The sequence below is a fragment of the Acinonyx jubatus genome, chromosome B2 (genome assembly GCF_027475565.1).
Source record: "Acinonyx jubatus isolate Ajub_Pintada_27869175 chromosome B2, VMU_Ajub_asm_v1.0, whole genome shotgun sequence".
NCBI classification, from domain to species: Eukaryota; Metazoa; Chordata; class Mammalia; order Carnivora; family Felidae; genus Acinonyx; species Acinonyx jubatus.
The window spans coordinates 15,676,015-15,701,919 of record NC_069385.1 but is presented as its reverse complement, the minus strand read 5'-3'; the positions used below and the strand labels follow the sequence as shown (position 1 = coordinate 15,701,919).

General features: G+C 40.4%; 2 protein-coding genes across 6 annotated transcripts in view; one reads left to right on the top strand and one right to left on the bottom strand.

The window, feature by feature from the left end:
- RMND1 (required for meiotic nuclear division 1 homolog) overlaps positions 1-2,608 on the bottom strand; it is a 43,788-nt gene extending 41,180 nt beyond the window's left edge. The window contains exon 1 of one of the 2 annotated variants that reach the window (XM_015073687.3): positions 2,398-2,608. The gene's annotated coding sequence lies outside the window, so the exon portion shown is untranslated. The remainder of the gene's footprint in view (positions 1-2,397) is intronic. The other variant, XM_015073685.3, reaches the window with a different exon arrangement.
- A 198-nt stretch (positions 2,609-2,806) lies between these two features.
- The window catches only part of ARMT1 (acidic residue methyltransferase 1), a 31,372-nt gene continuing 8,273 nt past the window's right edge, over positions 2,807-25,905 (top strand). The window contains exons 1-7 of one of the 4 annotated variants that reach the window (XR_008298263.1): positions 2,807-2,964; positions 4,966-5,071; positions 5,482-5,726; positions 10,989-11,154; positions 14,455-15,953; positions 19,751-19,932; positions 25,684-25,768. Coding sequence is in view for 2 of the 4 variants with exons in the window: in XM_027056630.2 (XP_026912431.2) it covers positions 2,921-2,964; positions 4,966-5,071; positions 5,482-5,726; positions 10,989-11,154; positions 14,455-15,222 (1,329 nt within the window). In the remaining 2 variants the exon portion in view is untranslated. Of the gene's footprint in view, positions 2,965-4,965; positions 5,072-5,481; positions 5,727-10,988; positions 11,155-14,454; positions 16,202-19,750; positions 19,933-25,683; positions 25,769-25,905 lie in introns of those variants that run through there. The other 3 variants (XR_003419249.2, XM_027056630.2, XM_027056631.2) reach the window with 3 other exon arrangements.

Sequence of the window (25,905 nt, the reverse complement as noted above, 5' to 3'; positions counted from 1 at the left end):
TTCCTTTAGGAGCACCTTTCCTGCTGCTCAACAACCTTAACCTCTTTCCCCACCATAGTCTACTCTGTGCCCTCTCCTTATGCCTCCAATGCCTCCTGGCTTCCTCTTTCATTGACAAAACAGAAACAATCAGAAGAGAATTTCCACACGCTCTCACCATGATCTGCCTGCCCGCCTACTGATTCCGTGCCCATGGATTCTGGCTTCCCTTCTGCTGGTCCCATCTGGAACCAGGTCCTCCACAGGCACACCAAGTCTCACCCCTTCCTGCCTGCAGCAGGAAAGGTTAAACTCTTTCCTATTTCGTGCTATTTATTTTTCCATCTTTCCGGCACATTCCTATTAGTAGATGACTGTGATTTAATTTCTCTCATCTTATAAAAACAACTCTTCCCTTCCATATACTATTTACTCTTTCTTTGAGTTCCATTCCTTTAAAAGCTTTATTTACTGTCTCTAACTCCTGTTCTCTGAGTTTCTTGAGCCCCTTCCCATCAGGCTTTCATCCCTGCCACTTTACCAAAACCCACTTGTTAAGGCCACAAATGACTTCCCTATTTTAAGTCCAATGGTCACTTCTCAGTCTTCATTGTATCCGACTTACAAGCAAGACCAGATTAGTTGATCACTCCACCCTCTTGGAAGCACCTTCCTCAAGTGGCTTCTAGAATACCACACTGGCCACTTTCCTCCTACCTCACTGGTGGTACCTTCTTTCTCCTCTGTATTTTCCTATCCCATCAACAATTGAAAGCACCACTGCTCAGTATTTGGGCCATTTTTCTTCTCTATTCTCAGCTCCTTAGATGTTATCTACACATCGATGAATAGCAGGTATCTATCCCTACGTGAAAAATGTAACATGCTCAAAACTGAACTTCCAAAATCTTCCCTCAGATTCTATTCTTGCCACAGTCTTCCCCATTCACAAAACAGCAATCACACCCTTATCTTTCTCTGTTAAAGGCAAATACCTATAATCCGTCTTGCCTCTTCATTCCCCATACCCAATCTATCAGCAAATCCCACTGGCTTTATTTGCACCAGGTCTCAACCCACACTGCTACCACCCTGGTCCAAGTGGCTGTCTTTCCCATGATTACCTAATGGGTCTCCCTGCTTCTGTTCTTTGCCTCCTACAGAAGCAACCAAAGTGATCCTTTGAAGACGCAAGTTGGATCACATCTTTCTTCCTGCACAAAATTTGGTGCTGGCTTCTCATCTCATCACCTGTAACAACTCTTGTAGCTCTATGTCTTGCTCAGTTTGCTCCAGTCACTCTGTCCTTTGGATCTTTGTGCTTTTTGTACTTACAGTTCGTTACGCTCTTTTCCTAGGACTCTGTAAGGCTCATTCCCTCACCTCCTTCAGATCTTTGCTCCAACAGAGTCTACCCAGTGAAATCTTCCCCAACCACTTCATTTAAGATGCACAACCAACACCCACTCTCTCTAACCTTTGGGAGCATGCCTTCCAATTCCTTAAGCTCTATTTTCCTCCACTTTTTATTTTTCCATTGCATTTAACATCACTTGCGGACCTCGTATTTCTAATTTGTCAATTCATACAACAAAGATGAACTGAGTTCCTATCACGCGCCTGACATGCCCGACTTGCTGGTAATACACATGAAAATAAAAGACGAAAATCCCTATGTCTTGAATCTTACACTATATCGGACGTGACAGGCCATAAACGGGACAAGTCAGTAAGATAGATACTAACCAGCGACAAAGCTGGGGCGCCTGGCTGGCTCAGTCCGAGAAGCGAACAACTGCTTGATCTCGGGGCTGTGATTTCCAGCCCCACATTGGGTGCAGAGATGATTTAAAAAGGAAAAAAAAAAAAAAACCCAACAACAACAGTGACAAAGCTGAAGAAGAAACCATAGAAAAGAATAGATTTCTCTTTCTCTCCTCTAGAATGTAAGCTTTTTGAGGATAAGACTGGTCTTCCGTTCATGGTCTTCTGTGACCATAGTGCCCAATATACGGTAGGTATTCAACTCACATTTTCCGAATGAAATACAAGGCAGCTACTCAGTTACTTGGCACATTTTATACTTTTTAAGAACAATAATACCAAATAAGAAAACCGTATCATCCAAGCTGCGATTCAACGGATAAGTGGCTCTAACCTTTGGGAGCATGCCTTCCAATTCCTTAAGCTCAATTTTAAAAAAATCTTTGCGGTAACCGCTATGTACTGGCTCAAAAAAGGGCTCGCTCAGTGTTTATGGATTGCGTCCTTTTTTTCATTCCCAGCTAACTCAACCAAAGATCACCGCAGCAGTACCGGTGAAACCTGTGACCCGAGCGATTCAGAGTTGCCTGGGTGCAAAGGTTGGGGCCCCGGTGCAGGACCATACAACCAGCTAGGGAAAAGCAGTGCACTAACCTCTCCGCCGGAAGACACGAGGGATGTGCCAAGCGAGCAAGCTTACGCGACCCTGCAGCAAGTAAGAGTGCGGCCGCAGGTCCCGCTTCCCGCAGTCAGCTCTGCCGCTCGGGCGGCCCTCCCAGCTTCCGCACTGCGCAGGCGCACCGAACTCCGGGCCCGCAGAGCGTGAGCCGCCCGCTGCACGTGACAGCCGGACCACGTGACCAGCGTCGCCGCGACCTTTTCCGCTCCCCAGTGCCTGGGACCTCCCGGTCCCTGCTTGCTTCCGCCTCCGCCCGCTTCCTTATTCCGCTGCTCTCGTCACCCTCAGCTGTCCCCGCCCTCGTCCCCGGAAGATCTCCGCGTCCCCGAGCGCGCCGTTGTTTGTCTCTCGTACGGGCACCAAATAAAGTTTTTTCATTCAAAAGCATTTTTTTTTTTTTAACCCACCTCCCTCCCTTTCTCAGCTCCTCCTTCGCGCTGGCACCGCCTCTCTTCCTGCGGCGGGTGCGACGCGAGTTTAGGCGCCGGCAGCGTGGAGATGATGGCGGGGTCTCCGGCGTCCCTGTCGGGACAGGACGTAGGGTTCGTGTCGCTTTCCTCGCCCAGTCGCCCCTGCTCCTCTTCCTGCTCTGTTTGCGGAAAGCCGGGCCTTGCCCGGAACCTGTGGGTTACCATCTGGGGAGCTGCGGCGGGCCTCAGGGCCCCGCTCCCCGGCGCGTCTGCTCGCCTTCCTCGGACCGCCGGGGAACGAGGCGGCCCGGGGCGGGGGCGCGCCTGCTGGCTGCGGCCGCCCGCTGGGCTCCGGGCTCGGCTCGGCTTCCCGCCTTCTTCCTGACTGCTGGGAGCGGGCTGCGCACCCCGCCGAAGTCCTGGGGTCACCCCGCCTCCTGTCCCTTGTTCGGGCCTTTTAGTGGCTTATGTTTTAATTTGTGTTGTCTTTCAAGTGATCCGATGTTGCTGCTTTTTTACTCCTCATGACTGTCTTGCGAGTTTATGCCTCCTCTGTCCCCTTTCAGGGTGTTGCAGCGACATAGCTTTAATCATTTTTCACTTATGTAATAAACGCACTTTGGGGGGCTAAAATCTTTTTGCAAAAGCTAGGAATCTCAGCTCTATCGAGAAATGTGTCTCTTCCTATTGCCGGTGAGATTAATTTGTGGTCTCCCTATTAATGCCTGCAGCTTTTGGTTTTCTGCGTCCTGTCACAGATTTCTACATCAATTTGTGGACGACCGTAAAAAAATACATATTTATTTGCATAAATCGAATGGCCAAATTTATATTTGAGATATAACCTACTGCAAAATATGGGGGGGGGGGGTGCGGGGGAGGAGGAGCTCTTAGGCGAAATTGACCTTATTCGGAGTGGATGGAGACCAGAGAGGCACCAGTGGCCCCAAATTTAAGCAGGCAATCATTGAGAGTCATGCAGAATATAAGGAAGGAAGTGTCTGGAACCTTAAATTTTGAGTCCTGGGTTCCTCTGGCTCCACCCTAGTCCTGACCTGGGACTTTACCCTCACAGATGCAGGCCTCTGAGGAAATACTGAGGATATTTAGTACTTTTGACCCTTGGACAAGGTGGGGGGTCGGTTGTAGTTAGGGCCCCTGACACCCCTCCTTCTCCCCTCCCTCAGTGGAAAATCTGCAATTTGACTTTTGACTCCTCCAAAACTTAACTCCTGTACTTTGTGTCTGGTAATCTGAAGATACAAATGAACTGATCAGCTATGTTTTGTGCTCTAAAAATGCACAGAATTTCATCGTGTCCTAAAATCTGTCTTTTCTAATGGAATCCTGTGCGTTTGCTTAAAAAGTTATTTCTGTATAAAATGATAATCTGTAAATCTTGATTTTTGTAGGTCTAAAATAAAAAATATCTTCCAGTTTTTTTTTTAAATTCAAGCATGCTCAAGTTTTTCTTCCAGCTTTTTTTGTTCTTTGGCACTTCTCGAAAATTTCTTGATTTTGGGGTTGCGAGAGCGAGATGGTAACATCTTGTTTGAGGGCAGAGTAGGAGTCCTCATGCAGGTAGAGAAGAGAGCAGAGAAAACCTTTGAAAAGAAAAAAATGATTAAGGATATAGACTAAGAGAAAAGTGAGAAGCAGGTTCCTAAATAGCTTTCATTCTTTATGTTCCTCTAGTACAGTAGACGCTCTCAGGCAATTTTACATCCATTGCCTCGTTCATCTTTCCACGTAGGTGAAGTCAGTAATAACCCTGGAGTAGAGCCTGTTTGATATTTAGGATGATCTTTTTTCTGTCCTGTCATGTTGTTAAACTAGTTTCTGATTCCAGAAAATAAAAGGATTAGAATGGGAAAGATAAGATTGATGGCACAGGCTCCAGGGGAGAATCTGGGATTAGAGGCACAAAGACTGTTAGCTTTCATGACACGTAGCACCAGAGAAGTTTGCCGATTTTCCGATGTCTTATTGTAGTAGTCAAACAATGCTGGCTTACTTTATAATGCTTGTATGCAAAGGGCTTTGAATTCAAATGAGCTGTTCTAGAAACAACCACGGCCAATCTGTTGGTATTAATGCTAAGTAATATACTGTGTATGTGGCTCTCTTTTCTAGATCGTTTGCATATCTTACAATTAAAGACAGAATACCACAGATCTTAACCAAAGCTATTGATACATTGCATCGACATAAAAATGAATTTTTTGAGAAACATGGAGAGGTAATATTGTGTTTTAACTTTAATTTTTTGTTAATCCTTTAACAGAAACACAATAGCTGTTTTTTGTCTGTGGTAACAATCATTCCTCCTGAAGATAAGAACTCTGGTTTTTAAGAAGAAGCTTAAACAAAACGAAACAAAAAAGGCAGAATAGATAAGACAGGATAATGTGTGTGCTCTTTGATTTTTAACTTAAGAATTCTGAGTATTAATGTTTATATTAGTTTGTAAAAAACAAAATGTAGCTTTGAAGTCTAGTATTTTTTTTCCTTCTTTAGGACCTTAAAAATGTTAACCTAGAGGACTTATTTCTGTATATTATTAACTGTTTGCATATACAAATTATTTAAATATAGAGTATTCAGTTATATTTTTGAAATATTTAAAAACTTTTTTTCGTGTTTCTGCAGAAAGGCACAGAAGCTGAAAAGAAAGCAATTTCTCTTCTTTCTAAATTACGAAATGAATTGCAAACAGATAAACCAATAATCCGCTTTGTTGAGAAGTTTGTTGATACTGACATATGGAATCAGTACCTAGAATATCAACAGAGTCTTATAAATGAAAATGATGGGAAACCCAGGTGGTTTTACTCACCTTGGTTGTTTGTAGAGTGCTACATGTATCGTAGAATTCATGAAGCAATTATCCAAAGGTAAGCATATAACATCAGATAATAAATGTTTAGAGAATTTAATGCTTTTACAAAATTATAGAATGATACGTTTAAAGATTAACAGTGGAAGCCAGAATTCAGTTCAGCAGATATTAATGAGAGTATCGGATATTTCTGTAAATGTTATTGATATAGTAAATTCTTAGCAATTATAACCCAGTTGTTTAGAATAGACATAAGATCTAATATCTGAATAAAATAATATAATATCTGAATAAAAATTCTTATGAAGAGTTTAGAGTAAAACGAATTGTACTGGGACACCCAGGTGGCTCAGTTGGTTAAGCATCCCAACTCTTGATTTCCTGAGTTAAGATCCCAGGGTCATGGGATCGAGCCCTGCATTGGGCTCCTTGCTGAGTGTGGAGCTTGCTTAATATTCTCTCTCCCCCCTCCCTCCTTCCCCTCCCCTTCTTTCTCCCCCTCTCTGTCCCTCTCTCCCTCTCCCTCCCTCTCCCCTACTTGTGCTCTCTCTCTCTCTCTCTCTCTCTCTCAAAAATAAAAATTACTGATCAAAAAATGTTAATATGAAATAGTTTTTTCTGTAAAAAAACAAGACAGGACAGAGTAAGCATGTTTTGTTTATAAAAATAGGTAATAGATCAGAGTTGATTTGGGGTAAGGAGTCAACAGAACAGTGAATCACTACAGGGTTTTATGTACTATCTTAATTTTTAGGCCTTTTTTTTTTTTTTTTAATGGCTAGATTAGAAACAGACTTTAAAAGTTAAACACATGTCAAAATCACTTTTTGTAGGCTTGTTTGTACTAATTTATTTCTTCCTAGGAAAATTCAGGTATAGAACTGATTTAAAGAGCAGAAGAAAATGTAATGGGGATTATCCTTTTAGCTCGCTAGTTACAAAAATACAGGTTTGCTAACTAAGGAATTCTTTGGTATCTGTTCCTAAACATAGCAAAGGATAATTTAAAGCAATTGATCAAATCAGCACGAATAGTAAAATAAAAAAAAAAAATTATTTTGGGAAACATGCATAATTTGAGTCTATTCATTAGCTTTTTCTGACTTAATCTTCAGAAATTATTTTTTCAAGTCACAATTTGTTGTTTTTGCTGATAAGTTTATTTAATTAAATTAATTTTTTTTCTGACCTCACACCCACTGCTGAATAAGTGTATTTTAGGACTTTTGCTCTAAAAGCAAAAAAATGCGCTGTTAAAAATCTAGCACATTGCCTGGCACGTGGAAGGCATCTAAACAAGACTATAGCTAATACTAGGAGCTGCCATGTGCTGAACATCGGCTGTGTTCCAGTTACTTCGCAACCCAGTGAAGTATAGGTATTACTATGTTTCCATTATGTCTGAGGAAACTGAGGTTCAGTGGTATTAATAACCTTTCCCTGGGTTACATGACTAGTAAATGGTACAGTCAGTATTTGACCCTGTTCTGTATAAATCAGCTTAGAGCCCTCATGAAACCATCTTTTTCCAAGTAGTAAATTTGGGTGTCTTGTCAAGGACTAAGGCGAGTCTGAAATTCTGGGTGATGGTTTCATAACTGGGGAAATATCCATCTTATTAGTCAATACCATGCTGCTGAAGTGTCTGGGTGGCTCTCTGTAGGGAGTTGGTGGAGTTTGGAAGTTAGAAAGGTAAAAGGAATGTGTTTCTGAGTTTGCCTTTGGAGGTAGATCAGGTTCAGAGAATAAAAAAGTCCAGGTTAGAAGTTTACAATAGAAGTTTACAAACCTGGCTACACGTTTATAACTCAGTTGGGCGAGAAGATTTTTTTAACATGTAGCTTTTGAAGTCATTATATTAAACACTGATGATTTAATTTGCGGTGGGGCCTGGGCATCAGTTTTTCTTTCCATACCTCGGAAGACTGCACACCCTGGATTGATAGCCACTGGTCCGGAAACAGCTTGCTAAAAGGAGTCAAGGCAAATTTAGCCTTAAGTGGCAGGAACAAAACTACTAATCTCTCATGGATGTAGACCTCTCCTAAGGTGATCTAAGGTGGCTGGGGCAGGCAATTTGTATCCAAACTCAGGTTTTAGGTCAGTGTAAGGAAGTACTATTCCACAGAAGTAGTAATGAAATCGTTTTTAAACGTCCCAATTCATAGGAGGAATTCCTGCCCTGGGCCAGTGATAGTTCCAGTGACCAAAGAAGGGTCTTCTTAGCTTTTCTAGGATCCCAAAGCACACCTTCACTTTAAGAGCTGTTTGTGTTGATTTTGCCCCTTATATTGAAACATACGTGTAATTTTTTTTTTGTCAAGATGTTTGGTTTTAGTTTTTCTCAGCGTTAAATAGTTGAATAATCTGCAAGTCTGAAGACAAAATCTCAGCCATATGTGAAATTTAAGTAAATTATTAAGTAAATATACTTCAGATGTTGAAAAGTGAGAGTATGGAGAAAACAAGCATTTTAAAACTTTTATTAAAGTAGAATATGGGGGCGCCTGGGTGGCTCAGTCAGTTAAGCATCTGACTTTGGCTCAGGTCATGATCTCATGGTTCGTGGGTTCAAGCCCTGCATCAGGCTGTGTGCTGACAGCTCAGAGCCGGGAGCCTGCTTTGGATTCTGTGTCTCCCTCTCTCTCTGCCCCTTCCCCACTTGTGTGCTCTCTCTCTCTCTCAAAAAGAAGTAAAACTTAAAGTATAATATGCATTCAGAACATATCTTTTTTTTTTAAGTTTTTTTTTTTTTTTTTTTTAAGTAATCTCTACACCCAATGTGGGGCTTGAACTCAACAACCTCAAGATCAAGAGTTGCATGCTATATGGACTGAGCCAGCCAGATGCCCCCATCCAGAACATATCTTAAGTGTTCAACAATCTTTACCAGAACACACTTATGTCCCAAGGGCCCCCATCAAGAGTCAGAACCTTATTAGGACCCAAGAAACCCACCTTATGGCCCCTTTCAGTCCTGACATCACTGCCCTTCATAACACTATTCTGACCTGTGTTAGTTTTGCATGCTTTTAAACTGCATTTAAATGAAATTATATGGGATCTACTTTTCTGTCTGGTTTCTTTCATTTAGCATTAATGTTGGTGAGACTCATCCGTATTGTCGCATATAAATGTAAATAATTCTCATTGGTACATAGTGTTGCATTATATGACTATATCACAATCTGTTTATCTATTGTTGATGGATATTTGAGTAGTTTCCAGCCTGGGGTTATGAAGAATGCTGCTGCAAACATCCAAACACATGTTTTTAGTGAGCATATATGTGTGTTTCTGTTTGGTGTATATCTAGGAGTGAACCCCTGGGTCATAGTGTATGCACATATATGGCCTCAGTAGATTCTAAAATAGTAAACATTTTAAAATCAGGAATCAAATGTAAGTGTGTGAGTTTACTCTTAAATACAGGAATAAGGCTTTTTTTTTTTTTTTAATTTATTTTGAGAGAGAGAGAGAAAGTGGGGGAGGGGCAGAGATCCCAAGCAGGCTCCCTTCGGTACTGAGCCCCACATGGAGCTCGATCTCATGACTGCAAGATCACAACCTGAGTGGATGTCAAGAGTTGGACGTGTAACCCTTTTTTTCCCCCAAATTTAAGGCTCATTTTTAAAATGAGGTGTGACTTTAATGATGTGTTAATAAAACACCAGAACAAGGATTGGCAACATTTTTCTGTAAAGGGCAAGGTAGTAAATATTATGGGCTGGCGGGGGGACATGTGGTCTTTATCGCAGCTGCTCAGCTCTATCCGTGCAGTGCAGAAGCAGCCACGGACAGTACGTAAACGACTGAGCGTGGCTGTGTTCCTAAAACTTCATTTATGGACACTGAAATTTGAATTTCACGTGTCAGCAAATATAACCATTCAGAAGTGTAAAAATCATTCTTCGCTCACAGGTCATACAAAACAGGTGACCCGCACTGGGTTTGCAAGCTGCAGTTTGCAGACCTCTCTGCTTGAATCTGTGCATCCAAGTAATTTTTATCTTTTTTTTTTTTTTAAGTCACCTTGAAAGACTGATTTATTTCAGCAATGCTGCCATTGCTAAAAATACCTTTAAATTCTTTGGAACTTCCTTCAGAGCCAGTTTACAAGCCTCAAAAAGAAATTAGTCTCCTCCTTTTTTAGTCATTTTTCATTTTTGATAAAAAAAAGAAAAAGAATCTTTCACTCCATTTGATTTGCACACATCATTCTACTGAAATTGCTCTGAGTGACTTTGGGTTCCAAATGACCTCCAGAGGAGAAAGAGGCGCTGTCACTGACAGGGCATGTAATAGTGTGCTGCAGGTTCTGAAGAGAATTCCAGAAGTGCTTGAGCAATGGCTGCATCCTCAGAATAAGGGTCTCGCTTCCCAGGGTGACTGACTGGAAGGAGACAGCAGTCATGTGGATGTGTAAATTCTGGTATGTTTTTGTCTGTTGTTTTTTTTTTTTTTTTAAATCAGTTCCACAGCAGTTACATTGTTTTTATCCTAAGGTAGATGATCCAAGGAAAAAGTTGCTAATTTAGAAGATCAGATGATCTGAATACCTTTTATATTTGGTTCTGTGAAGTCTATGATGTTCTTATTTATACCTTGCTGGTTATGTTTCTCTTAGGCTGGTATTGATCTCTCATTGGACAGACAGCTTAAAGATGTAGCCACAGCACATGTATCACCACTGGTCAAAGTCAACTTGGGAATAAAAGTTGACCTAAAAAACCCCAGGAAACTACATATACGTGACCAAAATTTGTCATTATAATAAAACTTATGTTTGTATTTTCTGATTTCTCTCAAGTAGTTGTTGGGTTCCCATAGTACTCTATGTTTTACTCTCTTGGTGATTAGCACATTGGATTCAAGTATTTATATGCATATGTTTGTAACTCGGAACCCTGCCACATTTAGCACCCAAAAACTGCTAAATTAAAGCAATTATTTTGAATTTTTGTTTCTCTCTCCTTTTGCTCTGGAAACCATACTGGGTGAATAATTACAGATAGAGTCGCTACAACTATTTAAAATTCCAGTAAAATTTTGATTAGGGAACTTCTGACAGTTAACTAAAATGAGTTTGGGGATTTGTTTTTGTGTAATTGGATTAAATTGATTTAGTGTGTATAATTTGATAATTATTTGTTTTTCTGTAATTGATCTATGTTATATGTAGTATCTGTTACCACTAATTTTTGAGACTAGATGCTTCTATTCTCTTTCCTTTAAAGAATTGCAATTACCCAAATGTTAAATAAAAGAAGGTACAGAGTTCTATAAATGTTTCGTTTACGTTTTTCTCCTCTTGTAGTCCGCCAATCGATGACTTTGATGTATTTAAAGAATCAAAAGAGCAAAATTTCTTTGAGTCACAGGAATCTCTCATTGCTTTGTGTACTCACCTACAAGAGTTGAGAACAACTATCGAAGACCTAGATGAAAATCAGCTGAAAGATGAATTTTTCAAACTTCTTCAGGTAAACGTGATAATCTCCTGTATTTAAAAAAATTTTTTTTAACGTTTATTTATTTTTGAGACAGAGAGAGACAAAGCATGAACGGGGGAGGGGCAGAGAGAGAGGGAGACACAGAATCGGAAGCAGGCTCCAGGCTCTGAGCCATCAGCCCAGAGCCCAACGCAGGGCTCGAACTCACAGACCGCGAGATCGTGACCCGAGCTGAAGTCGGATGCTCAACCGACTGAGCCACCCAGGCGCCCCTCCTGTATTTAAACAGTCAAAAAGTAAACTGGGATTGATTTAGCAACAGAGCACGTGTGTATATATTGTCATTTAAGTTATAATTGATCATTTTTTATCACTTTAGTAATAGTGTTATTCAAGAGATAAAAATCCACTCAATCTCTGAAAATGAGTTTTGAAATTTCTTCGACTGGAGGTGATGTTAGTGGCACAGGAGTCATCTGGCTTCATGGCTTGTGTCATTCTTGAGAGGATACTTTACATTCGTTTGGTCAGCCTACCCTGACTTGGGCTTGAGTGCTGGTTCTGTCTGTCTGTTGTTGGATCTGAGGCAAGTCACTTAACTTCTCTGAGCTACAGTTTTCTCGTCTGTTAAATAAGGACGGCATCGTATACCTCGTCATTTGACATGAGAATGAAACTAGATTCAGTCCTGTCAGCGTGAAGCACAGAGCCTAGAACAGCCTCCTGCTACCATCAGCTGTAAACGCTCAGGTCGTCGGTGGTCTGTTTAACGTGACTTTGTTACGTTCCTTCATCTGTCTTGTATTACATTTTGCTTTTGATTCTCATTCAAAACATCCGAAGATTTAAGATATGTTATTAGAATCAGAACTGTTTGAAAATACGTGGTTTTACACGACAGTATCCCCAGCCCTCATCTCCCAGAAAAAGTCAGAAGCATCCCCAGAAAAAGATATTATTAGAAAATGCCACAAAAGGAGGTAAAGCAGGGCAGGAGAACCGGGGATGGCGGGGGAGATGCAGGGGTGTAGTGTGAAGTGGGGCTGCCAGGGAAGGGCCTCTGAGAAGGTGATGGGGAAAGACCCGAGGCAGGTGAGGACGTGGGTCCCATGCATGTCTAGGGGAACGTTGCTGCCTAGGGACCTGCGGGGGTGTGAGAGAAGGTGCCAGGTGATTCTGCAGGAAATGAGCGGTGAGGCGAGGGGGCTGGAAGGGCCACAGAGGCCTTGTAAGCAAAGGTGAGGACTTTGGTTTTTACTTGCATTGCAAGCACTGGGGAGCTATTGGAGCGTTTTCATCTGAGGAGTAACAAGGATGAACTTGTTTCAAGGGTTACTTCTCAGGACACACTGAAGGGGCACAAGGCTAGACACCGGGAAGTCTGTTATTAAAATGACCCACATGAGAAGACATGTTCAGTGTCACCGGCATTCTGGAGACACTGTGAAAGCAGAGACCGCAGAGTCTGGTAAAACTTTGAGGGCAAGCACAGTAGGCTGCGTGATTAAGAGGGAACGGCTTGCTTTGAGTTTGGAAGGAAAGTTGTCAGGGTGTCGTCAAATAATAAGCCTAGTCATCTCCCCCCTTTGGAACTATTCCTTTATGCTGAGCTTTGACTTAAAAAAAAGAAAAGAAAAAGGAAAAGCAGTAGTCACATCAGTCTTTATCCCTAGCTAGCCTATTGTTTCTGGGAATAGTCCTTGAATATGTCTTTGTCCCATAAGTAATATAATAAGTTGTGAAGAAGAAGGAATACCACTCTCTTTTCTGTCATCTAGTCTGGCCAAGTAACGGAGGCCAAAAGTTGCCTTCCATTAGCGCTCATGGTGGATCACCAGCAGTTTAGCTTCCTACCAGAACATGAAGGTGTTTTCGTTTGCAGGGAATGTTGGTCTGTTTTTAGAAGCCATAGAACTCCACCCCTGTCCGCACCAACATTTCATGCCTGCTCTGTCAAAGACTGGATGCTGGGTGTGTGATGGTGAGGAAAACAGATAGAACTTGCTGTCACAGAACTTGTAATCTTGAGGGAATATAGACAGTCAGTTAATGGCACAAATTAATGTGGAATTACAAACTGGAAGATGGGGTGCAGGAAACATGCAGGGGGCCGGCAGAGACCCTCACCTCCGCTGAGGAGTGCCGTCATCGACCCCACTGTTTCTCTGTCAGGTGGACACTTAACTGTTTGAGCCTTGCACTTAAAAAATCCATTCATTTATCTTTGTGGGTTTTTTTTTTTTAAGTTTATTTATTTTGAGGGAGAGAGAGCACGAGTGGGGTAGGGGCAGAGAGAGAGAGACAGAGAGAGAATCCCTGATGGGGGGCTCGATCACACGAACCATGAGATCATGACCTGAGCCAAGATCAAGAGTTGAATGTTTACCCCACTGAGCCACCCAGGTGCCCCCATTCATTTATCCTTTTAAAATAATATTCTTGGTTGGAACATGCATTTTCCTCTTATTTTGAATCACACAAGTAGAGTTTGTTTTGGCTAACATTTATTGAGTATTGGGTATATTATTTAGACATACTATGTCGATTAATTTTCGCAGTAACTCTACAAGGTAAGTGCTGTTGTTACGTCATTTTTCAGTTGTGGGACCATTGTAATTTACCAATGGTCGGTAATTGGAAATGCTGGGAATTGAACCCAGGTCTGTCTAATTCCAGAGCCTGTACTCCTAAGCATGTAATTTTAATTAGAGCTTTAAAAAAGAGGGGCTGCATGCCATTTTCTATAAACTAAGCTGGAGTGTTATTTCAGTTTAAAATAGAATAACATAATTAGAGTTGGAGAGGTCTTTAGACATTCTCCTTGCCCAATTTCTTTATCTTACAAGTAAGAGAACTAAATCCCAGAGAAGTTGCCTGGTCCTAAGTTTTACATAACTAGTAAAAAAAACTGAGCCGTTTGGGTAGGAGGAGGAGGGAAAAAGGAACTTATTTTTCTCATGACTTTGGATTTTTAAATAAACTTTGTAGCCTCTTTTCACAGTGTATCATATTCTCTTATCTGCAAGATGCAAAATCCTTCTGATTAAGCAACACGGATCGTTAAAATCATTCAGATCAGTTTTTTAAAAAGTTTATTACCTAGTGACCAATTAAATGTTTCATTGTCTTAATCTCGATTATACATCATGATATAAACAATCTTTGCATTATTAGAGAAAGTGTAGATCTGATGAATATTTTGTATCAAGACTGCTGTAGAAGTAAATTTTATGAATAGTTTTAGCAACCCCTTGCCCCACATTTTACATAATAGAGGTTTTGTTGGTTATTCAAAAGAAGGGTAAAACTTGTGTACTTTTTCTTTTTCAGATTTCGCTGTGGGGCAATAAATGTGATCTGTCTCTATCGGGCGGGGAAACCAGTTCTCAGAGAACCAACATAATAAATTCTGTGGAGGAACTAAAACCTTTCATTTTAGTGAATGACATGGAACATCTTTGGTCACTGCTTAACAACTGCAAAAAAACAAGAGAAAAAGCGTCTGTTACTAGAGTAGATGTTGTTCTGGATAATTCTGGGTTTGAACTCGTTACGGATTTAGTATTAGCTGACTTTCTGTTGTGCTCTCAACTGGCTACCGAGATCCGTTTTTATGGAAAAACTATTCCGTGGTTTGTTTCTGATACTACTGTCCATGATTTTAACTGGTTAATTGAACAAATGAAAGGTTCTAATCACAAGTGGATGTCCAAGTGTGGGGCCGACTGGGAAAACTCTATTAAAATGGGCAGATGGGTTTACCATGATCATATATTTTGGACTCTTCCTCATGAATTCTGTGTAATGTCTCAGGTTGCTCCTGACTTATATGCCGAACTACAAAAGGCACATTTAATTTTATTCAAGGGTGATTTGAACTATAGGAAGCTGACAGGCGATAGAAAGTGGGCATGTACCATTCCCTTTCGTCAGGCTCTGCGAGGGTTCCATCCTGCCCCTCTCTGCAGTGTAAGGACATTAAAGGCCGAGGTTCAGGTGGGGCTGCAGCCCGGGCAAGCTGAACAGCTCGCAGCCTCCGAGCCCAACTGGATGACCACCGGGAAGTATGGAATATTTCAGTTTGATGGTCCGCTCTGACTTGCTTTAGGATGTCTTAAGTTGTCTGGAAAAACCTGACAGTCGCTTGGCATCCCCAGAAAGGCAGTGTGCGAATTGAGTCACAGGGCTGCTCTGCCTGGCTCTGGGAAGCCTGGCTTCTCGGTGCTCCCGTATGTGCACTCTGGACGCTTCTCTCTTCGAACGTTTTGCCCCACGACATTGTTTGGGAGATAGACGGAGTAAGCTAGTTACAGAGATTTACGTTTCTGTTGGCATTTTAGTAACTTATTTCAAGTTAAATGCATAATTTCAAGTGGTACTAATGAACTTATTTTTAATTGGGCAGAAAGTAAAATAATGCGTGAATTCTGCTTTTAAAGTTCGTTAACATTCTTTTAATGCTATGCTGCATGGTATTTATAAGCATGGGATTTTATTTAACTTGTTTTGGCGCTCTAAAAATAAGGGCTCTGGGAAGACATTTTAAATACGCTTTGAAAAGAGAGGGATTTCTTACAGCTGTGACATTTGAACAATGGACGTAAAGATTACTTACCTTATAAGTTAGTTTTAAATTTTGTTCTCCTTGAATTTTATTTCCTTTTAAATACCCTGTTTTATTTGCACGCCTTTGTATTTTGATTGACCTGCGGAATGGACACTAGGAAACCCAAGGTTGAACAGAAACAACTGGTATTTGAAGAACCGTGGTACCTTTTTACATTCTATTTGCAATGTCCATGATCAACTGAAATGTAGTATTTTAACACGTGTTTTAAATGAACAGATTTTTAGATTGTTCTGCAGTTTAGAAAAAATGCTTTAGATAAAAAAGATTCTTGTGCATTGAATTTGGAGTACTACCAACAAGTTAATTTTTTACATGCTTACACATTTTTTGGTGACTACTTCATATTAAAGACTAAGTTTCAGGTCAGTTTGCTTTGAAACTGAAATTGGAAATAAACCTGGAAATGTTTTTCCTGAACTGGTATAATAAAATGAATTGTACTGAAAATCTTGTTGGTTTTATTTTTTCCAGTGGGTGAAAGTCAAGGAGGGACGATTAAGTATGAGGTCTAAGAAAGAAACTCATAATGTACATGTTGCCAAAGCAGTTCTTAAATTATGTCGCTTATAAATGAGGTTAGTCTAAATGAGGTTATAGTCTATGACCTTGCTAAGTGTTTTTAAAAAGCTATGTCAAATATTTATATAAAGCTGCACGTTTTGAATTTACTCTTACCTATGTGTGTTCCTGTTTTAAACATTAAGTTACTAAAATACTGAGCATAGTATAAGTGTAGACACTTGACATGAGTTAGAAAATGAGTATATTTGTGTTGACTTTATAGCCACAGTGTGGGAAAATGTAATAATCACGTTTTCCAAAGCAGTGAATTTTTTTGTTTTTATTATGTTGTATTAAGAACATGAATTTAGGATTCGTGAGGAACTAGTTCACCCCCTCCTATAAGAGCACAGAAGCAAACGAGCAAGCAAGAAGAGTAGCACGACGGAAGAGGAAGTCGATTCTAGATGGAAGTCTAACAAACGTTTAGCAGGGGTGGGACCCACCTGTAGCTTCACCGGTTGGCTTTTTTAAACTGAAGTTTAGTTGACACACAATGTTACCTTAGTTTCAGGTGTACAACAGATTGGGCCACTCTCTGCTCCCCACGAGCTCAGAGGGGAGCTTCACCCCTTTTGCCCATCCCCCATGCCCCTCTCTCTGGCAACCATCAGGTCGATCTCCCTATTCTATGTTTCTGGGGTTCCTGGGTGGCTCAGTTGGTTAAGTGTCTGACTTCAGGTCATGAACTCATGGCTCACGAGTTCAAGCCCCACAGTAGGCTTAGCGCTGAGGGCGCAGAGCCTGCTTTGGATCCTTTGCCTCCCCCTCTCTCTGCTCCTCTCCCTGCCCTCTTTCAGAAGTAAACATGAAAAAAGATAAAAAAATCTCTTTCTGCCTTTCTTGTTTCTAGATTCCACAACCAAGTGAAATGTGATTATCTGTCTTTCGATGGCTTATTTTACTTAGCATAATCTTGGTTAGGTCCATCCATGTTGCAAATGGCAAGACCTCTTTTTTTTTTTTTTTAATGGATGGGTGATACTGTGTGCATGAATGTGTGCATATAACATAACTTACCCATCTATCAGTAGACCCTGGTTGTTTCCATATCTTGGCTATTATAAATAATGCTATAGTAAACATAGGGGTGCATATATCTTTTTCAATTAGTATTTTCTTATTCTTTGTGTAAATAGGGGAATTACTGGGTATATTCCTATTTTTATATTCCTATTTAAAAAAAATTTTTTTTTAATGTTTATTTCTGACAGAGAGAGACAGAGCATGAGCTGGGGAGGTGCAGAGAGAGAGGCAGACACAGAATCCAAAAAAGGCTTCAGGCTCTGAACTGTCAGCACAGAGCCTGATGCGGGGCTCGAACTCACAGACCGCAAGATCATGACCTGAGCCAAAGTCGGACTCTCAACCAACTGAGCCACCCAGGCGCCCTATATATTCCTATTTTTTTAATGGTTTGAGGAGCCTCCATACTGTTTTCCACGGTGGCTGTACCAACTTACATTCCCACCAACGGTGCACAAGGGTCCCTTTTTCGTTTTTGAATCTTTTTTAAAACCAGCTTTCTTGAGATGTAATTCACATACAATTCATCCATTTAATGTGTATGGTATTTTAGTATATTCACAGTTGTGCGACCATGACCAGAAATTTGATTTCTAATTTCAAAACGTTTTTGTCACTCCTCAAAGAACCCCTGTGCCTGTTAGCGGTCATTCCTCATTCTCTTCTCAGCTCTTGGTAACTAGTCATTGACTTTTGGTCTCTGTGGGCTTCCCTGTTCTGAACATTTCCTATATAAATAAGAATCAGAAAATATGTGGTCTTCGTGACTGGCTTCAAGGTCATCAGTTGTAGCTGTAGGTTTTCAGTCCTCTTGGGTTTCAGCCCTCTTGGGGACACGCCTAGAAGTACATGCTAGAGCCCATGGCAGCTGTGCTCCTGGCTGTGAAGTGGTCTCTCGTGGTTTTGATTTGTATTTCCCTAATGACTAACGGCGAGCATATCTGAGCGTATTTGAGCCGATTGGCCATTTGCATATCTTCTTTGGAGAAACGTCTTTTTAATTCATTGGCCCATTTTAAAATTCGATTATCTTTATTACCGAGCTGTAAGAGTTTTTATATATTCTGCATACAAGGTCTCATTGGATACATAATTTGCAAATATTTTCTCCCATTCTGTGGGTTGTTTTGTCACTTTCTTGATGGCATTGTTTGCAGCACCGAAGTTTTCTACTTTGATAAAGTCCTTCTATGCATTTTTTCGTTTGTTGCAAAGCCTTGGTTTTGAACTTAACATCCACTTGAGGGCCGCTGCAGTGAGGGACTGAAACACCCAATGGTCAGGGCTCTGTCTATAGTCTTCCGCTCCCTCACGTATTTCAACCCACCAGGCTTGGAGGTCAGTTAGGGGTGGTGTTCCCCCTGAAGCGCTGAGTGATTTGGGGAAACTCCCAAAATAGCATCTGCAATTGTTTCAACTGCTGATGTCATACTTGGTTAAGCATGAAGTAGCTCTTGAATACAGCAGGTTATACATTTCATGCAATACATTTTTATCAAGACATAGACCCAGTATCTTATGTACACTATGGAAATATGGATGAAGGGCAGGTAAATAATTAGGTGAGGTTGGTGGTTTATACTCCATGGGTTTATGTTACTTTCTGATGAAACAACAGTGGACAAGATTTTTTTTTTTAATGCTTATTTTTGAGAGACAGAGTTTGACTGGGGAGGGACAGAGAGAGAAGAAAACAAAGGATCCAAAGCAGGCTCCAGACTCTGAGTTGTCAGCACAGAGCCCCATGCGGGGCTTGAACTCACAGACCATGAAATCATGACCTGAGCCGAAGTCGGACATGTAACCAACTGAACCACTCAGGTGCCCCAGCAAATGGACAAGATTTATTATGATCCAGCTTTTTTTTCTTTCTATAATTTGAGGTGTATTTTGTGTTGGATAAAATGCAGTAATGTTTTTGCATCTTTATCAAGCCAGACCTTGGTTGTTCAACCTCACGGTCATGTTTCTGTAAAAGAAACACCCATCACAAAAGACAATATCAACATAGTTCAAACTCTTTACTTATATTTTAAGAAAATTCCAGAGTGGATCAAAAACAATTCAGAGTTCTATTTATTAAAATTCCCTCTCCCACCCATTTTTCTGCCCAAACCCCCCAATGAGTCTTGTTCTGGAATCTCTCCCTCCATAAAACTTTTCTTCTCCTCTCTCTCTCTTTTCTGAACTGGAGGGTAGGGAAGGGAAAGACTGAACACTTCTACACATGCATCTCTTATTACTTAAATGAAGCTTTAATGTAATGTCTGACTCTTATGGTAAGCAATCAGTGATGTCTTGAGATTATAGAAAATGAATAAAGCAGAAGGGAAAAATAGGAAAAACAAGAGCATAATCCTATCACCTTTAAATACCCCTGTTGATTTTTATGTATGCATTTTTTTTAAGGTTATTTATTTATTTTGAGAGAGAGGCAAAGAGAGATGGAGAGAAGGATTCCCAAGCAGGCTCCACACCATCAGTGCAGAGCCCCACGTGGAGCTCAAACTCATGGAACCATGAGATCATGACCTGAGCGGAAACCAAGAGTCAAACGCTTAACCAACTGAGCCGTGCAGGCGCCCCTTTATGTATGTATTTCTAAGTTTTCCTCCATAGACAGACATATTTTCTACATTTCTAAGATAAAAAAGCAGGATCGTACTGTCTGAAAAGTAATTTTTATTTTATTTTTTTTAATTCCGAAGTATTTTTTCCAACTCCTGGAGTTTTTGTCCGGTTAGTTGGTTTCCTTGTTATTCTTGCTGTCATTTTACTTTTTTCTAATTCACTGATTAGTCCCTCCTGGAGAGAGAGAAGTTTGTGGGGGCTTTTGTTTTTGTTTTTTCCCCTTGGGTAGCAGTCTGGCCTGGGACTCAGTAATGGCCTGGGACTCATAAATACTTGATTTCTAATCCCTGGTCTCCTATTAATCATGTAACCTGTCACATTCTGACCATTTTACTGGAAAAGGAAAAGTTATTTCTGGTCAACTTGAACTATGTTCAATCTCAAATCCCGGGTCCCCTAGGAAAAGGAGTCACGCAGAGATATTAGCATTCTGGCACCCCCTAGCGGCCATCTGGGTATTCTGTAAAACCTGATCTTTTCCCTTCCTGCAGGGTAACTTGCAGACAGACAGATGCTGTTGTGAGTGGAACATAAATTTAAGCTGAGCCATCCCTTAGACACCACCATTCACCTCGTTTTTCCTTCCTGATTTTCCTTGATGGGTCACATTCCCTCCTTTTAGTTTATAGAATATCCGCTCCATTTTCAGACCTTTTAGAAAATAGGGAGGAAAATCAGTTCGTACAGAAGACATTTCTAAAGTGTTGAATCGCATTAGTTGTGCATTCCTTGGGGCAGCTCCCCACTGTGGCTTCTTTGTGTTTGTCCCACACAGGGTTGGTGGAATGAATGACTGATTAATAGGTGATACATTTTAGCATTTGAAATACTTTTTTGAATATTTATTTATTCTGAGAGAGAGAGAGAGAGAGAGAGAGAGTCGGGGAAGGGCAGACAGAGAGGGAGAGAGAGAATCCCAAGCAGGCTCTGTGCTGATAGCAGGCTTGATCCCAAGAACTGTGAGATCATGACGTGAGCTGAAATCAAGAGTCAGATGCTTAACCAACTGAGCCACCCATGTACCCCTTAAATAATTTTTTAAACCTCTGAGTGATTGAGGTCACCAGATTGAAGTCTGAAGGATGAAATGTTCTGTTAGCCTGATCAATTAGATCATTTAGTACTTGTTGAATGAATAAAGAAGTATATATTATATAATTGGGAGTTTTCCATAAATATATACCTCTTTGAATACTGTTTTATTCCTTCGATATTATATTGTGATCAATTTGCCGTTGTTGAAAATTCCTCAAAAATGTGATTTGTAATGGTTACAAACATTTCATCATAGAACTAGATCATATTCTCTTTTGCTATGTAGATTGTTCAAAATTTTTGCTATTATAAAAGAGGCTGAAATGAACATCTTCAGACAACTAACCCTCATTAAGATTTGCAAGTCTTTGGGGCACCTGGGTGGCTCAGTCGGTTGGGCGTCCGACTTCAGCTCAGGTCATGATCTCAAGGTTTGTGAGTTTGAGCCCTGTGTTGGGCTCTGTGCAGACAGCTCAGAGCCTGGAGCCTACTTTGGATTCTGTGTCTTCCTCTCTTTCTGCCCCTCCCCTGGTTGCGTTCTGTCTCTCTCAAAAATAAATAAACATTTAAAAAAATATTTGCAAGTCTTCAGTTACTGCAAATTATTTGAAGCCACTCAATTATTCTGGTCTTGCTAGAATGGTATTAGACTTGTAGCCCCAAACCCTCAATATTGAGTAATTGCTTGATATGAGAAGGGAAGTCACTTTTTTCCTTACTTTCTTTTTTTAAAGTCATGCCATATATCATGACTTTCAATCCTGCTTAAGTTCAATACAGAGTTTAGGCACAAGGGGGAGATCCTTTAGCATAATAAAGTGGCTGGATTTTCCTTCTACTATTTAGCAGAGATTTTAGCAAGAACTGGCACAGTATAATTTTCATTGTTGACTGCACACATTCTTGTGGTTTCAACTTCATTCCTTTCTTGGCCAAAATTTTATGTATACATATAATCCTTGCCACAAAATATTATAGTGGTTTATCATAGAAATATAGCAAAGTAGATGAATTTGAAAATAAAATGAATACTCGGAGAAAGTAGAAAAAAAGAAATAGAATTCTGTTAACAATATAGAAAAGTCACACTAGAAAAAAACTTTGTAAGAAAGTAAAAATAATTGCTTTCTGTTCATTTAACCTTTGCTCGAAGGGAAAAAGCACTACCACATTTGTTTCCTTGTTTTGTAAATTTTAATACAGCAAATTAATTTTTACTGTGATTGAGAAAATTTAAGGGAGCTAAATATTCCAAATGTACCTTACGTTTAAGAAGATAGGAATGTGGGGCGCCTGGGTGGCTCAGTCGATTGAGCATCCGACTTCAGGTCATGATCTCACAGCTTGTGAGTTCAAGCTGCGCGTCAGGCTCTGTGCTGACAGCTTGGAGCCTGGAGCCTGCTTCAGACTCTGTGCCTCCTTCTCTCTGTGCCCCAACCCACTTGCATTCTGTCTCTGTCTCTCTCAAAAATAAATAAACATTAAAAAAAAATCAATAAAAAAAGAAGATAGGAATGGGGCATGGTATGCTTTCAGTGTAGAAATTTTTCGAGTGGTGTCCAAGGGGTTCATCAGAAATATCCAGGCGGGGGGCGCCTGGGTGGCTCAGTCAATAAATGTCTGACTCCTGATTTTGGCTCAGGTCATGACCTCACGGTCTGTGAGTTCGAGCCCCTCATCCGGCTCTGCATTGACAGTATGGAGCCTGCTTGGGATTCTCTCTCCCTTGCTCTCTGCCCTGCCCCCACTTGCTCTCTCTCTCTCTCCTCTCTCTCTCTCTCTCTCTCTCTCTCTCTCTCTCTCAAAATAAATAAATAAAGTTAAAAAAAAAAAAAAGAAATATCCAGGCGGTCTGCAAACGTGGTTGGGAAAAAATGTCATCTTTATTTTCATTAATCCCGAATTGCAATTTAGTATTTCCTTCAGTTTTTTATGTCACGTTTAAATTTTTTCATGGTTTAATGATCTTTAATGATTTTTAATTGCAGCAATATTGGCAAAAAAAAAGTTTTAGAATGTCTATAATTCAATCTCAAATTTTCAACTCATTTCCTTTCATATTATTCTATATTTAAACAGTTGCAATTATAATGAGCACATTTTTAGGTTTTTACCTGGCTTCCTCAGGTATTTCCTTCCATTTTGTATATAAGACCTGAACTTTAGCAATATTAAGGGTACCTGTACCTTTGTCACCTGTGGAAATCATACATCTTTCCTATTGCATTACAGTTATCTTAAATTATTGTTTCATTATTATGTCAAAAATCAAGACACTTTATCTGGGAAGTTGATGGCACAAAAACAGTTAAGAACACCTGCTCTGATTTTTCTCCTTTCCTTTTCATAAAGCTGGCGGAAGACATAACAGGATTTATTATTTTTTTTAATTATTATTTTTTTAAATTTATTTTTGAGACAGAGAGAGACAGAAGAGCAGGGGAGGGTCAGAGAGAGAGGGACACACAGAATCTGAAGTAGGCTCCAGGCTCTGAGCTGTCAGCACAGAGCCCGACGTGGGGCTTGAACTCACGAACTGTGAGATCATGACCTGAGCTGAAGTCGGACGCTCAACCGACTGAGCCACCCAGGCGCCCCATAACAGGATTGATTTATTAAATTTTTAAAAAATGTTTATTTTAGAGAGAGAGAGAGAGAGAGAGAGAGAGAGAGCAGAGTGTGAGCAGGGGAGGGACAGAGAGAGAGAGAGAGAGAGAATTTGAAGCAGGCTCCTGGCTCTTAGCCTGATGCCAGGCTCGAACTCACGACCTGCAAGATCAGGACCTGAGCCGAAGTCGGACACTTAACTGACTGAGCCACCCAGGCGCCCTGACAGGATTTATTTTTATAGGGTTTGGTTGGTTGGTTTTGGTTTTGTTTTGTTTTGAGCCGAAGAGGAAACACATTATACAGCATTTTTTCTTCCCATCTCAAACTTCACTTAATGCTAATCCTCTACTATCCAGCTTGGTACCTACCAGGGGTCCTTAAAAAAAATAAAAGAAATGAAAGATGTGACATGTGCACATGGGTTGAGTTGTCCTTAACTTTACTATTAGGAGATTTTTTTAAGAGATGAAAAAGTACTTGGAATGTTTTTTCCTATTTAGAACTCTTAAGAGTATTTTATTTTCTTTATGTATTTTAAAGTTTTTATTTATTAGAGAGAGAGAGACAGCTGAAGGGAAATGGAGAGAGGGAGAGAGAGAGAGAGAGAGAGAGAGAGAGAGAGAGAGAGAATCCCAAGCAGGCTCCACACCATCTGCACAAAGCCCAATGCAGGGCTTGAACTCATAAACTGTGAGATCATAACCTGGGCTGAAATTGAGGGTCAGATGCTTAACCGACTGAGCCACCCAGAACTCTTAAAAATATTTTAAAGATCCTGACAATCAGAAGTCAGAAAGCCATTTAAAGTATAAAGCAAGAAGTAAAATTCAACACAATTTCTTTTGCATGTGTTTTCAATTTTATGATAATTATTGACAGTCAGTGAATATGAAGTATATATAGATGTGCTATAATCAGAATACATATCATTTGTGGAGTACTATGTTCCAGGCTCAGTATTAAGTGCTTTACTCATAATGTGGAATGACATCCTCCTAAAAATCCTGGAGGCAAATATTTGTATTCCATTATACATACGGGAGCACTGAGTCTCAGTGATTTCAAGTAACTGGGCACAAGGCCAGTTAACTAGTTAATGATAGAGCCAAAGTTAAACTGCAATCTGCTAAACTCCAAAACTCAAGTTATGGCTTTTAAAAAAAATTTTTTTTGTTTATGTATTTATTTTGAGAGAGACAGAGACAGTGCTAGTGGGGGAGGGTTAGAGAGAGAGGGAGACAGAGAATTGCAAGCAGGCTCCATGCTGCCAGTGCAGAGCCAGATGCGGGGCTCAAACCCAAGAAACCATGAGATCACGACCTGAGCCAAAACCAAGAGTCAGACGCTTAACTGACTGAGCCACCCAGTCGCCCCAATTTATGGCTTTTATTGAATTTATTATTCCTTTAGCATAATTAATTAGCACGTAATTAATTTTTTTAAAAAATGAGTAAATATACTATCATTGGAAATTTGAGTCACGCGATTATGCCTATCATAAGTCATACTACAAATGATTAGTATGTTGAAGGCTTGGTAGAAGTAGAAAAAAACCTGAGCTCTAAATATCAATGATAACGTTTTAGAATAATGATCAGGAATGGGCGGGGCAGAAATAGGGATTGTTTTTCTGTATCATTACATTTTGTACCATTGGACACATACAAACTCGTGGAATTTTACAACAGGCTGCACATCACACTGGGAGAGTGAGCTGTCTCTAAGAATTTGGTGCAAAGGGCTGAGCATCAGCAGATCCAGCAATGAAATGGAAGCCTCTCATCTTTCAGGCCACCAACCAGCTGAAAACAAGTGGGGAGTTATTTTGAAGGGAAATTATTTTTGTGAACAGATGGAAGTGATTTCACAAGAATGCACTGGCTCATTCTTCCAACCAGAGGGATGATATAAAAATGGTTTTGCTATCTTGGTGGAATCCCAAATCTGTTCAAATCAATGATCTCAATTCTTGCCTTGTCTTCCATAGCAAATGAAATGAGGCTCACTTTTATATTAATCTGTAAAAATATGCCTTAATTCTATACTTCTGTTTCCTTTCCCATCAGTTCCTAAACAGAAAGGGATTTGAATTTCTGAAACCCCAATAATGGTGATCTTAGAGAAGATCCATCACTACCTTCCATTACTGAGGTGGGTTCTTGTTCAAAGCCTTGGTAACTGGGGCAAGGAAACTGAATGCCTGTCCCAACTCGGTCACTAATTAACCATGTGGTTTCCAGTTAGGTGTTCGATTATTCTGCTACTTAATGTTACAGATAGATTGATAG